We start from the raw sequence: 15,159 nt of genomic DNA, 5'->3' as shown, positions 1-15,159 counted from the left end.
CAGAGAACGGGTAAAGCAATGGTAGTTATTGCAAAAACGGCCAGCAGGTGGCAGCAGAGTATAAGAGATAAACCAGGCCACGTTGCAAACATGCTGTTTTTCCCACAGATTTGTGAGTAATGATGAAACTTAATTATATTCTAATGCTAATTGTTGCAGAAGGGAAACTGATAGAAATATACTTTTTTTCCTGATGAAAGAAGAAACTCTAATCTTTCGGCAGGTTTCATGTTTTTATAGCAATAGAACACAATATTCTGTGGGCCTTGCAAAATCAGTCAAAATCCAGTAAAACAACCGGGAGCGAAGGGGATTGCTTCAGTAAAAATGGCTGAGAGCAAATGAGTTAATATCGTAACATGATAAATATGATATTGTGGCAATTTGAATATCTTGATATCACAATATTGCCATTATTATTACATCCCTACTTATGTGTCGCATCTTTGTTTGTCATAGTTGCTTTTTTGTGCAATACTAGGAGACAAAATCCTGTTTTTGTGCGACCTTCAATCAACCCAGTGTGGATCCTTTCAGCTGCAGTTCCGGAGCCGGCGATTCGTGCTTGGAAGGAGGCGCTTTCAGCCAGCTACAGCAGCTCCACCAGCGGCAACTGGAGCTGGGATGCCAGCGACCAATCGGTGCCCTCCACGCCTTCGCCGCCTCTGTCCAACGACGCCAACAAGAACTTCCTGCTCTCGTCGCAGGGAGATGATGTCAGCGAGGACGTGACGGAGAGCACGCACTTCATGTTTGAGGACCCGATACCTCGCAAACGAAAGGTGGGGCCGCCGGCTGCATGTGGTGCTCATGTTCGGACGCAGATTATACAAAAAAAAAAAAGACTGCTCACAAAAAAAAGTTAGCACAGATGTGGAGATTAAGCAGAAGCAACAGAAGGTTTAAGCGATGCATATAAATGAGGATAGTTAGAATGTCGAGGAGGCATACAAGGACAGAGTCACAAAGTAACAACATGTGGCGAAATTTAGAATTGTGTACCATGTTAAGTTAAAATAAATACATTAAAAACATATTCTGTTTTAATTATTAACTTAGTAAGTGTCCCATCACTGGTGAGCTGTTTTTAAAACAGGTCCGCAGGCTACTCATGTTGTCCTTGGGGCTAACTAGTACTCACTGGCCCCATGTTTTTTCTTCGGGCATCCGTCACGTAGTGATGGGCAAATGAAGCTCCATGAAGAACTTGTGATAGTTTTTGACAGGACTCCTTTGTTTTCACCCCTCCCCTTTCTGCTAAGCTAAAAAAAAAAAAAGGGGAGGGGGGGGGCTGCTGGGCTCCCACCATTAACTTCAAAGAAGCAGGTCATTTAGCGATACCTGCAGGCAGCCAATCATGTTCTGACGCAGATTATCAAAATAAAAGAGACTGCTCACAAAAAAAGTTAACAATGCAGTTTTAGAACCCATGACTGTGCGTGGTTGATGGATCCTGTTATTTCACTTCTCCTTTTCTTACTTTTTTCAGTAATTTATCAAGCTTTGATTTTGACAGCTGTTTTTTTTTTTAAAAAACAGTGAGCTGTGCTGCTCGAGTCTGAACGAGAGAAAAGACACAGACGTGGAGTTTAAGCAGACGCAACAGAAGGTTTAAGTGATGCATATAAATGAGGAATGTCGAGGCATACAAGGACAGAGGCACAAAGTAACAGCATGTGGCGAAATGAAACTCAATATTTCCTCTGGTAATATTTCCTCCTTGGAGGAGTGTACATAGGCTGCGCAATCTGTGGGCGTCGACTGTTGGGCCTCGTTGGAGCGGGGCGGCCGTAAAAAGCGTTGTGATGCACAAACCGCCGGATAAATGTTTCAAGGGAAATGCTTTATCAAAGCGTTTAGGCTGCGAAGAACGGCCATGACAAGTATTTCCACGTCAACCCTGGAAGTGCAACAATGTCTTTGATTCCTTTCTTGGCAGAGCCTTAAGTAGATTGTTAAACACGTATGTTGCCGCCCTCAGCGTAACCGATTGGTTGAGGTGATTTGTGTTTGTCGGACTTACGAGCTTTGCTGCCAAGTGTTTATGAGCATCATTTAAACGTTTCATTAGAAGCACTCGAGCAGTCGTAACACGCCGGAGCCGCGTAGGGGTTAACTCTCCTCGCCCCCTCCTCACCTGATCTTCTCCAGAGCTTGTTGAAAGATACCGAAAGTACACACCCACCGTCTTTCATTAGCACCGGGGGCAGGTCGGTGCCTGCTCACGGGACGGCTGCCAGCCCCTCGTACGTAAAAGAGGAAATTAATCGATTGAGAAAAACAACATTCTGCTCTCCTCTTGCCATTTTTGAAAATGGATTCATCTGTTGACTTTTTTTTTCTTTCAAATAATTGATGACTCAGATTTCTTAAAAAAAAAAAACATCACTCGAGTAAACAACAGGACTTTATTTCAAACTGGCAGCGAACTGATCATGAATGATATAATGGAAAATTGGCTAGCGGGGTTTGCTAATTAGCACTGCAGCCAACTCTACAATCGGGGCTCATCTCATTTATCTAATTGCAAACTCCTCGCTCTTCTGTTTACATGCTAACACCTCCCACCAGAAATTTCATCAAGTCGGGAGGAGATTGATTGAGGAGCGAGCCGGTAGGAGATGGAAGTGTTTTGAGGAAATGAAGATGGCCGCTACTCGATGCCATCATTTGATGGAAACGAAACTACTACAACTAAAGATGACTTTATGTCATTGGCGGGCAGGCAGAAGAAACACCATAAATGTCTACTTTGTTTTATGTTTCAAGTGAGATGAAATTAAAGTCAAATATCAACAGATGGGCCCAATTGGCACTCACAGCGTGTGATCAGAAAAGTGCATTTATTCTTCTCATTTTCAAGGATTTGAAAGCGGATAACATACCCCGTTTGTCTGATCTTTTCATTTACCGTATAAAGTCTGTTTCAGCAGCTGGCTGTTGTAATAGACACAAATCTAGACCCCCTGTAGGGCATCATTCAATACGCCTCAACGTCCTCTTTGTTTTGGGGCTGCCAGAGGAATCTGTCGGCGAGCGTCATGGATCATATCCTCTCATTGAAATCTCATCAGCGGCCGACTAACGAGCCAACACAAAGTTTGCTGATGACGTAAATGTTAACTCATTCACTGCCATTGACGGCTATAGACGTCAAAAATTCATTTGAACTATTTCTATTAGTTAAAAATATTGTTATGCTTTTGTTAACAAGAGTGTGAAAACCTATTATTTTTTATTGAACAGATATAAAATTTTTGATTAATCATGAGTTAATTAGTGAAGTCATGCGATTAATTACAATTAAAATTTTAAATCACGTCAGGTGAATAAATTTTTTTCATTGTAATTGATTACATGACTTCAATAATTAATTCAGGATTAATCACAAATGTTATATCTGTTCTAAATGTACAATATATATATATATATTTTTAGGTTTTCATATTCTTATTAATAAAAGTGGAAAACTAATAGAAATAGTTCAAATTCATTTTTGACGTCTATAGCCGTCAATGGCAGTGAATGAGTTAAAAAGGAAGCCTATCATTTTCACGTGACGTCCCCAAATCTTCTGACTTCTTTCAGAACTCCATGAAGGTGATGTTCAAGTGCTTGTGGAAGAACTGTGAAAAGGTCCTCAGCACCTCCTCAGGAATACAGCGGCACATCCGCACCGTCCACCTGGGGTGAGTTGGTCCGGTTCTGTCCTGTATGCTAATAAGCCTGTAACAGTTAAGTCAAAACCGAAACTGGCGACACTCTTACAGTAAGACACAAATCTGTTTTGCCTTTGAAATGGCAGAATTCCAACTGCCAAGGTTTTTGCATCCAGGCCTTTTGAGCTCACAGTGCTACCACACTTAATATAATAATGATAATAAAAAAAAAAAGTAACCTTGTCATGTTGAGTACTGTTTGACGTGAGTAAGCATAACGGTGGCTACCGCTAATGCTAGTTCTATTGAACTACATGCATGAGAGTGGACTGAACAAGATCCAGTGGTTTCAACGACCCCGTTGACCATGTTGATACAGCATCAAAGAAACCGGACCAAAACCAACATGGATGAAAAAAATTGCCGGTCTTTCTGATAGTGACCTTGTGAAATCAACGACTCAGCTTAGTTATCGTTTCTGTTTTATAGTGACTGTGTATATATTTAGAATGCATCTCTGGCAAAGATGAAAAGTCAGAAAGTCTGTTTTGTATTTTGGCTCATACAAGTCATCACTACATGGCAAAGAAGACGAGGGTGTAGAGGAAATGTGATTTAACGTTGGAAGAGCATCAGAGGGCTTCCTAATTCATATTTTACCAGTAATGTCACTAACTATGTTGCTCATGTACAGCATATTTTTGTATCATTGCCTGAATCTAAATGTTAAACAAACACAATATTGTAAGACAATCACATGTTGTCTAAAATGAATGATGTAGTTTGTATTGTTAGCCTTGTGACTTTCATGTGCAATTTGCCTTCTACTGCCACCTGCGGGCAAGGACCTTCATAACACTGGTCATAACTTCAGCATCGGTGAAATTGATTGCAGTTCAGACCTTTAACACAAGTTGTGCCTTGACAAAGATAATAACTCAATTTTGACTGCTGTGGTCATTTAATCAAATATTATTGTGTAGCGTTTTGATAAATATCGGCATCGACCTTTTTTTTTAAAATCTGAAAGCTGATAAAATGCCAATTTAAAATTGTGTAAACTTCATGGAAATATATATTTATTTATTTTTATTTTTTTATTTTTTATGTTTAACATTAAGTTATTTCAAATTTTGGAAAACTTTTTTTTTCCACTGTTGAAATTAAGCGAACTATTTGCTTGCTTAAGTTTTCATTTCACTTTTTAAGGCATCCTGAAGAGCCTGTGAGCTCCCTGAACTTTTGTTAGAATTTTAAAACAAAGTGTTTAGTCTAAGAAAAAAAGCTTCAACATTTTATCAATCCGAAAAGTAGTTCAATAAACATACAATGACATCTCAGCAAAGTTAAGAGTTTTTTGTAATCTTCCCTTTTACTGAAAATGAATATTGACTCCAAATAACTTATTCTTAAACAAAATGTAAACTATTTGGTAAATTTAGAATTGTGTACCATGTTAAGTTAAAATAAATACATTATAAACATCTTCTGTTTTAATTATTCTTAGTAAGTGTCCCATCACTGGTGAGCTGTTTTTAAAACAGGTCTGTAGGCTACTCATGTTGTCCTTGGGGCTAACTAGCACTCACTGGCCCCATGTTTTTTGTTCGGGCATCCGTCACGTAGTGATGGGCAAATGAAGCTTCATGAAGAACTTGTGATAGTTTTTGACTCCTCTAACTGGCACTATTGGTTTAGAGATACAGTGAAAATGTAATCAAATTAAATTGAATTTGCCTTTATATTTAAACCAAAAGCACCATTTAGAGGATTAAAAAATATTAAAAATGCTTCATTTTCCCATCAGTACGTAAAAGGAATCTGGACTCCTGTGTTTTAACCCCTCCCCTTTCTGCTAAGCTAAGAAAAAAGGGGGGGGGGGCTTCCAGGTCTCCCACCATTAACTTCAAAGAAGCAGCTCAATTAGCGATCCGTGCAGGCAGCCAATCATATTGTGCCCTGCTTTAAAGTCCACCTCCAAAAACATTTTTTGTGGTTATTCAGACTTTGAGTTTTTTTTTTCTTTTTTTTTCTGGAGAGTTTTTGAAACAGTCTGTAAACCGTCAAACCGGTTATCCGCCCATGCCTAATTGTCAATAACGTCAGCTGGGATAGGCTTCACCTGCAACCCTAATGAGGACAAGAAATTTAGAAATTGAATCGCAAAGTTCAAAGATAAACAGAATGGCTTGTGGCGACTTCCTTTCAGGCGTAACAGCGACTCGGACTACAGCGACGGCGAGGAGGACTTCTACTACTCGGAGATCGAGGTCAACATGGACAGCCTGACGGAGGGCTTGTCCAGCCTCACGCCCACCTCGCCCACCACGGCCGGCCCCCCGCCCATCTTCCCGCCGCCGCTCGCCGACGTCCCTCACTCGGAGCGCATCAGCATGAACGGGGCGCACAGCCACGCCCCCACACTGCTCAGCCAATCGGCTCCCTCCACGCTCTGCCACATCCGCACTGACCACGCCTACCAGGTAGGTCACGCCGCGGGATGGATAGCGCGCACGCTCACACCCACGGAGACAATGTTATCACTTTTTTTTGCAAATGCGGTGCACTGAGCCGAGGCGGTCTTGGAGATCAGCGTGGGAAAAAAAAAAAAGTCTTAGGTCAGCTACAGCTCAGCAGCGTGGGCGGTTCTTCCAGAATGATAAAGTGAAGAAAGTTTCCTGTAATAATAAACTAAAGTTCACACAGAGAATAAAGTCAGAGTTGTTATAAATTTACATTTGTTTGACTGATTATGTTCCCTAAAGGGCCCAAGTCAGCTGTGGGGTGAGAAACGGTGCCTTGCTCGAGGGCACCTCGAAAGTAGCCGGCAAGCAGCCTCATAAAACAACATTTAACCTTTTAACGCTGTTGCATAATCACATTCCTTATAACATTGAACGCTTTCCACCATTTTGTGACCTGTAAAACTCACTGGAGGAAAAAAATTTAATATTTCAAAAGAGAAGTAAAAATAAGCCACTGGAATCATATGGTTGCAAAAGTGTGCACACCTGCTTGTAACTTTAAATAGACCAATTCCATTCATTTCACTTTTTTATTCCAAAATGGATAAAACTTTATTTTATTTATTTTTTTAGTCTCATCATGTTGTAAATTTGACTGATGCATAGCTAGCCGCAAGAAATCAAGTTGTACTTGTGTCTTGTATGCGCAGGGGCCCGCGGTGACTCACGTGCGCACAGTGAGTATCGTGGAAAAGCGGCAGCCGTCGTCCAGCACAAATGGCACCGTTAACAAAAACCAGGCTTTAATCATGCCCACGCCCAAATCAGCGTCAGGAAACAGGTACGCACCGATGAGCTCCTCTTGCCATTGTGCCTTGTATTTGAAAGTACATATAGAATTTTCTTTGTAGCATTCTAAATGTGTTAAAAATTGTAATAATGGTTCTTGATCGTTTACAAATGTTATTGTTTATAACGTATTTATGATTAATTAAATATTTTAGGCAACAAATTACATGTTAAATTGTTTATTTTGCAAATTTTATATTTTTGTAGTAGTTTATTTTAACTCATTCACTGCCATTGACGGCTATATATGTCAAAAATGCACTTTATTTCTATAAGTTTAACATTTTTTCCACTTTTGTTAACAAAAGTATGAAAACCTAGAAAAAATGTTTTATATTTTATTATTGTCTGTGTGTGCCTTTATTTGGAGCGCTGTTCATGTTGTACCCGATTTTAGCCACTTAGGGGCAGTGTGATTCCACGCGGTCTAATACACTGTTAAGTTGTAGCCACATTAGAAAGTAGAAGGAAAAAGTCACGATCAAGTTATTATAATAAGATTTTTTTACAGCGTGGAGCCGTTCTTTTGAGTGATAAAAGTACCGCGAGTAGCGTGCTAATTAGCATTAGCGAGTCAGACTGGAGTAGATCATTACGATTCCTTGCACATCCATAAATTGAAGCAAAAGTCATTGTCAAGCAAACCACTTTGAATCAAAAATCGTTCTGAATCGAAAATCGATTCTGAATCGAATCGCAGACCCAAAAATCGGAATCAAAGCGAATGGTGAGACATTCAAAGATTCCCACCCCTACCATTTACTCTTATTCTAAATAGATTTGTGAATAATAATGAAACTTAGCTATACTCTAATGCTAACTGCTGCAAAATGGAAACAGGTTGTTTTTTTTTTTCCTAATGAAAAAAGGGACTCTAAAAATTTTTTGTAGGTTCCATGTTTGAAAATGGCTGGCAGTGAATGAGTTAATGATTTTCCACCTGAATGATCAACATAATTGAACAAGGCAGAAAAAGATAAATATCAACATGCAACACTTGATTTCTATAAATTTCTGCAAATGTTTCCACTTTCAAATTGCGACATAACCGGTGAGCTTTCTAGAGTAGGCTCGCCGGTGACCCAATGCAGGTGACCCCTGGTTCGACATGTGCAGTGAGCATTTGTTTGTGCACTAAAAGCTTTCACGTGTGCCGTCCCGAAGGAAACCGCGCGGGGAGGCCAAGAAGTGCCGGAAGGTGTACGGCATGGAGAAGAAAGAGATGTGGTGCACGGCCTGTCGCTGGAAGAAGGCCTGTCAGAGATTCACCGACTAAAGAGCCCTCCCCTTTTTCAGTCTCCCCGCCCCCTCGGCCGGCAAGACGAGCGGCGCTATTTGGCGCTGGGTCAGGCTTCTTCTTCTTCTTCTTCTTCTTCTGCTTCTCAGCGCTGCCTCCTGCAGAGCAACGGGAGGTTTGACTTTGCTCTCTACTCATTACGCACGAAAAAAAAACAAAAAAATGGAGAAAAAGGAACTTTCTGCTGGTTTTGAAACTTTTTTTATTAAGACTGAGACTTTTCACTCGCTCACTGTTGATAAAAAAAAAAAAACGGGGGACAGAAACTTCCATTTGAATTCGGAACGTTGAGATTTTTCACTTTTTTCCACTCAATGTGTAAAAACGACTATTTTTGGTATACCGAGTTGGTCACACTAGCAGCATTGTAAGCTATTGTTGACGAGTTGACAAACCTTCGTAGCGTATCGGTGTCACTGCAGCCGCGTCCGACCGTGGTCAGTTTTGCCGCAGCCGTCATGGACGCCGGCGTTGACACGCCTCTTCCACCTGTGCATTCTTTCAAGCTTTCATTGAAGCGCTACCTAGACATTTATCGTCACGTTTTGCAACGATGCACAAAACCCTCACGCCACGTGGTACAAAAATACGATTTCTCCCCTTTCACCTTCCAAAATACGCTCAAGAGATGTACAGAGTATAAAAAAATATATTTCCCGCCTCTTCTTTAATGTAAAGATTTGCACCTTGAAGAAACGAGTCGACTTTTACGAGTATCACTGTAAGCCTGAGAGTGAGGAAATGTTTCTTATAGAGTTTATTTTCAGCATGGACGTGCTGAAGCAACTTGCAGTTGCGCCGTGCAATCAGCAGGATTACAACTCGTCGAATATTTTGTCTTTCTTGCTTTCCCGTCGTCGTCGTCGTTAAGGTGAGCGAGTGGAGGCGGAAAAGTTCGGGTTTTCTTTGTTTTTCATTTGACAGCTGATGTTGTGAGATTCTGGCGAGAGATTGTTTCCCGTCACCGTGAATTATACGTAACTGCCCTTTCGAACCCCCCCCCGCGCACGCAACCCCGTTCGACTGATGTACAGCGGATATAAAAAGTCTACACACCCGTGCTCAAATGCCAGGTTTCTGTGATGTAAAAAATGAGAGCAAGATCATACGTTCAAAACATTTTCCACTGTCATTGGACAAATGAAGCTTCGAGAAGCACTTGCGATATTTATAGTTCAATTTCTACTTACTAGCCTTTATCTTTAAACCAAGAGCATCAGCTAGAGGACTAAAAAAAAATATTGTAAGTGATTCATGAAGCTTCATGAAGCTTTATTTTCTCATCACTAGTGGCAATAATGGCAAGGTGGAAGAATAATCTTGAAACGGAAAGAAAAAAAAAACTTGAAATGAATATGTGAACATTTTGACCATCATTTTTGCCTCTTGAAAAGTTTGTTCCAATTGAGTTGTACAGGTTAAAGGTCACATCAATAATTTGTCTTCATTTCATTTTCGGATGTGGCAAACTCTGGCATCCGAACAGGGGTGTGTAGACTTTCTCTGTCCACTGTACGTAGTGAGCCGGCCATCCCTTCCTGTTTGTAAGCCAGTTCTTTAATGCAGAGACTGACTTGACTGGAACATTTCTTGTGTTTTTAATCCTTGAAGTTGAGAGTTGTTACGTTCAAACGATTCAAATTTTTCATTGTACTTGATTTATAAAAAAAAAATACTTTTTTTCCCAGATTACACCTTGCTGATAGATTTTTAGATTATTAGTTAATTGGGGATTTTCTTTATTGAATGACAAATCTATTTGCAATTCCTCTTGGAGGTCCAAGCCACGCGCGAGAGCTGCGGAGAATAACAGCCAATGACAATCGAGACATTTCTATCCAAGTATCAGGCAGCTTTGTGATTGGCTGAATGAAGCCGAATGGCTCTCGTTGGTGATTTTCGTGATGAAAGTAGATTTGCTAATCTCTGTAGTTTGTTACGTTTCCCCCCCCCCCCCTAAAGATTGACATGTTTTGCTAATTATTGTACAATTCCTTCATTGAACGACCCACGAAGCTCTTGACGTATCCCCTCTTTAGCAACTTAGATCGTCGTCCTTCTTTTATTTGACTTAATTGTTGCTTATTTTGGAATTTTAGAAACTGGCACAGTGACGGAGGATCAAAAAAAAATTCCAGCGCAAATTTGACCGCCACCATCGTGGAAACGTGACACATACACATGCTTATCCGAGCAGGTGCACTGTGACCTTTGACCTCTGTCGCCATGGAAACAACCCCTTCCTCTCTTGATGCCTGCCCAAGTGCACGTATCGAATCTCGTCAGTTCCCCTCTGGTCTTGCTCCACGTTTTGTTTTTTGTTTTTTAAGTCCAGTAAAATGATAAGCTAACTCTCTCTCGTCCTGTGATTGGCTGACCTGGAAACGGACAGAAACCTCACAAAGTGCCAATGATAAGAACATAAGAAAAAGGAAAGCTATACTGACCTGAATCCAATTGCACTACATTGCACTGCGCAGACACGTTTTTTTGCTTCTGCATTTTCTGTACACACGCGATTTCCAAGAGATTGTTCCGTTTCCCCCCAAAAAATGGTGTATGAGGGCAGCTGCCCGATGTGAGAAATGAGACGTCAGGGATTGAGGTTGAAAAGCCTCTCATCATCATCATCATCATCTTCGTCATCTTCACTTTGTGGTCCTCATCAGCTGAAATGATCAGGCCCGGTTTTTAATTATTTTTTTTTTAGTCGCGTTCCTACCACTGCAGTACCGACTCGTGAGCTGTCCCGTGCTTGATTCTGACCTTTCTTCACCATCCTCGGACCTTCGCCGGCACCGTGATTGCGCTTCCCACCGCCTCGCATGACTCCCGATGTGCGTTGTGTGTGCGCGCTCCTACCACTTGTCACCAACGCAGACAAGCACTTGTACATCTCCTCCACCAGCATGCGCGTCAAGCAGGGGTGTCCAAACCTTTGCCACCAAAGGCCGCATACACAAACATCAAAAGATACGAGGCCATTTTGTTATTGTTCGACTTAATTTATTCAAGACACTAAAAGCAACCAATCAATCCAAATTGACCCCACACTAAATAGTTTGTAATGTAAAAGCCACAATATTGTGGCAAAGCACTTTTTTTTTTTTATTAGACAAAGTTATGGCCTGACAAAATGAAGCTCCTCTTAGTTCAACATATGCGCTTGGCACCGAGGTGCCACCAGGTGGCACCAAAGCCTTATTTTTATGTAAGACATGGTTTTACCTGAGCACAAAATATGAAGTAACGTTGCGAAATGTAGTTACTGTATTGTGGTTCCTTGGGATAAGAGTTCACTTCTGTCCATGATCACATTAGTGGCTCATAACACTTTCATTTCAAATTTCATCGTTTCCCAATTGTTGAATTGAATTGAAATGGCATTAATTCGTTAACAAAAAAAAAAAAAAAAAAAAAACGTATCTATAATATTACATTAAAAGAGCCAATATTAATGACATACTTCAACAGAAAGTCAAGATTTTAGCTTCTTTTTTTTTTTGGCCACATTTTTTGCTCCAATTCAATGGACGGTGCTGCTCCTTCTGTTGTGCCAACAATAGCCACCAGGGGGGCAGTATCATATAGATAAACAAATACAGTATACATGGCGATTGACATAGCTTCTCTGTAATCCACAAAAACTATTTGTCATAGAGTTGAGTAGTGTAGAATCTGTTTCCTCATTAACTCATTCACTGCCATTGACGGCTATAGACGTCAAAAATTCATTTGAACTATTTCTATTAGTTAAAAATATTTTTACGCTTTTGTTAACAAGAGTGTGAAAACCTATTATTTTTTATTGAACAGATATAAAACTTTTGATTAATCATGAGTTAATTAGTGAAGTCATGCGATTAATTACAATTAAAATTTTAAATCACGTCAGGTGAATACATTTTTTTCATTGTAATTGATTACATGACTTCAATAATTAATTCAGGATTAATCACAAATGTTATATCTGTTCTAAACGTACAATATATATATATATATATATTTTTTTTAGGTTTTCATATTCTTATTAATAAAAGTGGAAAACTAATAGAAATAGTTCAAATTCATTTTTGACGTCTATAGCCGTCAATGGCAGTGAATGAGTTAAAATACACATTCCACCAATTTGTTTGTGTTTTTTTGGGGGGGGGAAGCTGGAATGAATTAATAATGGCAATTTGGTTCATTTCAGCCGGAAAAGATCATTTAAAATATGAGTGTTTTGAGTTACAACCAAGGTCAAGTACCAAATTCAACTCGTATCTCAAGGCACCACTGTGTACAACCAACATTTTCTTGCTCTTTTGGCTGTAAATAGTTCCTTTGCATCTTTGCATCTGTAGAAAAGCGCTTATAAAAGCAATTTTGTAGTCGTCACGTTTTCATTCATCCATTTTTGAACTTAAGGGCCACGTCAAATGTTAGCTTGAGTAAATGCCGCCTGCAGACTGCTAAAAAATGGACGTGGGGCCGGGTTTTGGACACCCCTGATTTACGTGGCGATTGCACTTCCACGTATGCAGCTGAGCCGCACGTTACGTGCGTGCCGGTACCCCACGTCGGCCCTGGGACTTTTGAGCCAGCACTTTTTCCATCTTCCTCCACCAGCACGTGTAGCTCAAGCGTGTCGCGCTCCTCCTTTTTGTGTTGCACTAAAATGTGGCCGGTGACGATCAAGCCCGCCGCGGTGTCACTTTGACCGCGTCGAACTGAGCTTGCTTGTTTTGCCAATCGTGATTCATTGACACACACAAAGACGACGGGAGAGCGCCGATGGCGAGCGTCGGTTGGCGTTAGCGGACACGAGACGGACAGCTTCAGGACTTTTGTTTTTGTACATATGCAGCATGAAGCGAACCCTGACGCGTTTTCATATATTTTGTTGTTGTTGTTTCTTTCTTATATTAAAAGGAAACTTTTTTTTTTTTTTTTTTTTTTTTACAGCACAGATGCTCCGAATATTTTTTTTTTTACGTCGATTTGAGAAGCTGTTGTGAACATACGTTAAAGTAGAAGTCAAGTCGAAACATTTCTTTTACAAGAACGTGTTCTATGTGCTCCCACTCGTCTAATCATGGAATTTTTGTATTAATATTACTTAATCACCAGGCCGGCATTTTATTCACTTTTTGCCACCGGCTATCGACTAAAATTGGAATTGTGAACGTCACTACTCACCTTTTCTCGAGGTTTGGTCATGTGACGTTCACAAGGCTTTCTTACAGGAGCTTGACAGTAGGGGGGCGGTACAAAATAAAATGTCTGCCTCCTTGGATGGCTCAAAATGGGTGGATTAGTCTTCAGGGGGGAGTCGAGTGGAAAAAGATTCTTGACCGTATGTTTTATGCTCCCCCTCGAGGCTAAAAGTGGAATTCTGATTAAACGTTGCGGAATTTGAATTTGACTGAAAATGACATCACATTGCCTGAGGTCTCAGCTTGCTGTGATGTCATTTTCAGTGGACAGCAAGTGGCAAAATGGCCGCCGCCTGAGATGAATAATAACGCATGTATTTTGCTGCTTAATTTCTATCCCACAAACAAATATTCATCATAATCCCGTGTTTAAACTCGTGCGGGGCACATCAAACATTTGACTGCAAAGAACTTTTCTGACTTGACTTGCGCTTTAAGATCTTTTTTTTTAGCTTTGAGGACACGGGGAGGGGAAAAAAAGAAAACCTGTTGAATGTAAAACTTACAAAAATAAAAGTTGTTTTGTTTGTTTGTATACTGCCTCTACTGGTGACTTTTGGCATCCAAACGTTTCAACGCCGCTGTGGCGCCTTTGAACGTTCACGTGAACTTCTGCACACTAGCTCTGCTTTGTTTTTTTGATTAGATTTTTTATTATTATTATTATTGTGTCGTCAAGTTGTTTGCAAGGCGGGACAAGCAAGCGGCTGTCGTCTTCCTGCCTTGCACATTCCAACAGACGGAATGAAGCTTTTTGGTGTCTTCCTCACGACCACTATGGAAAGCTGTTTGAGCATTTCTTCCATCTCCTTAACTCGTTTGCTCCCAAAAACGTATAAATGCGTTCTATTTTAAACATGACCATGCTCCCAAAGACGTATTTATATGTTTTTTTTTAATGCTAGATCATACAGAAGGTTTTGATGCAGCCTCTGAACTGAAGAAAATGCTTGAAGCAGTGGTAGTTATTACAACAACAAAAAAAACAGGCAGCAGAATATAAGAGATCAACCAGGGCCATGTTGCAAAACAAGCTAATTTACCCACAGTTTTTATCAGGTTTGTGAATAATGATGAAACTTACATTCTGATGCTATTTGCTGCGAAATGGAAAAAGATACAAATATACTTTTTTTCCTGATGGAAGAAAATACTCTAATATTTCTCTTTGTAGGTTCCATGTTTTTATAGCAATAGAACACAATATTCTGTGGGCCTGGCAAAATCAGTCAAAATCCAGTAAAACAGCCGGGAGTGAAGGGCGTTGCTTCAGTGAAAATGGCCAAGGTCCATGTACTAGTCCTTGCTTTGTCCTCAACTTTTCTACTCTAGTAAAACAACTACATGTTGCAAAATTGCACTAGTTGACAACTGTGTGCTACTAGTGACATGTTAAAATTCTCTGTTCGCATCTAGTGTTTCACTAAGAGGACTCGCAACACAGCTTTGGCATACTAGAAGAACAACTACGTTACTCGTGAGGCAAAACTGCACTAAATGACACCTGCTTACTACTAGTGACCCAAAATTGTATTAGTTGTTAACACGTAGTGCTTCACTAGTAGCGCTAATGGTGTGGATGTCAAATAAATCAAGGATAGCCACCTAGAGGTCCATGTACTAGTTATCGCTTTATCCTCAACGTTGCTACTCTAGTAGAACAATTACATGTTACTAGTGAGGCTAAACTG

The 15,159-nt window shown here is 40.3% G+C and overlaps 1 protein-coding gene across 1 annotated transcript in view; it reads left to right on the top strand.

The window, feature by feature from the left end:
- Positions 1 to 14,003, top strand: part of slc2a4rg (SLC2A4 regulator) — a 45,125-nt gene extending 31,122 nt beyond the window's left edge. The window contains exons 4-8 of the mRNA XM_077571337.1: positions 538 to 782; positions 3,589 to 3,689; positions 5,869 to 6,142; positions 6,835 to 6,965; positions 8,138 to 14,003. Coding sequence (XP_077427463.1) covers positions 538 to 782; positions 3,589 to 3,689; positions 5,869 to 6,142; positions 6,835 to 6,965; positions 8,138 to 8,249 — 863 coding nt within the window. The 3' untranslated portion in view covers positions 8,250 to 14,003. The remainder of the gene's footprint in view (positions 1 to 537; positions 783 to 3,588; positions 3,690 to 5,868; positions 6,143 to 6,834; positions 6,966 to 8,137) is intronic.
- Positions 14,004 to 15,159: the final 1,156 nt, after the last annotated feature.

This window comes from Vanacampus margaritifer, chromosome 1, assembly GCF_051991255.1.
Source record: "Vanacampus margaritifer isolate UIUO_Vmar chromosome 1, RoL_Vmar_1.0, whole genome shotgun sequence".
NCBI lineage: Eukaryota > Metazoa > Chordata > Actinopteri > Syngnathiformes > Syngnathidae > Vanacampus > Vanacampus margaritifer.
Note: the sequence above shows the minus strand (reverse complement) of the source record. Positions and strands in the feature narration are given on the sequence as shown.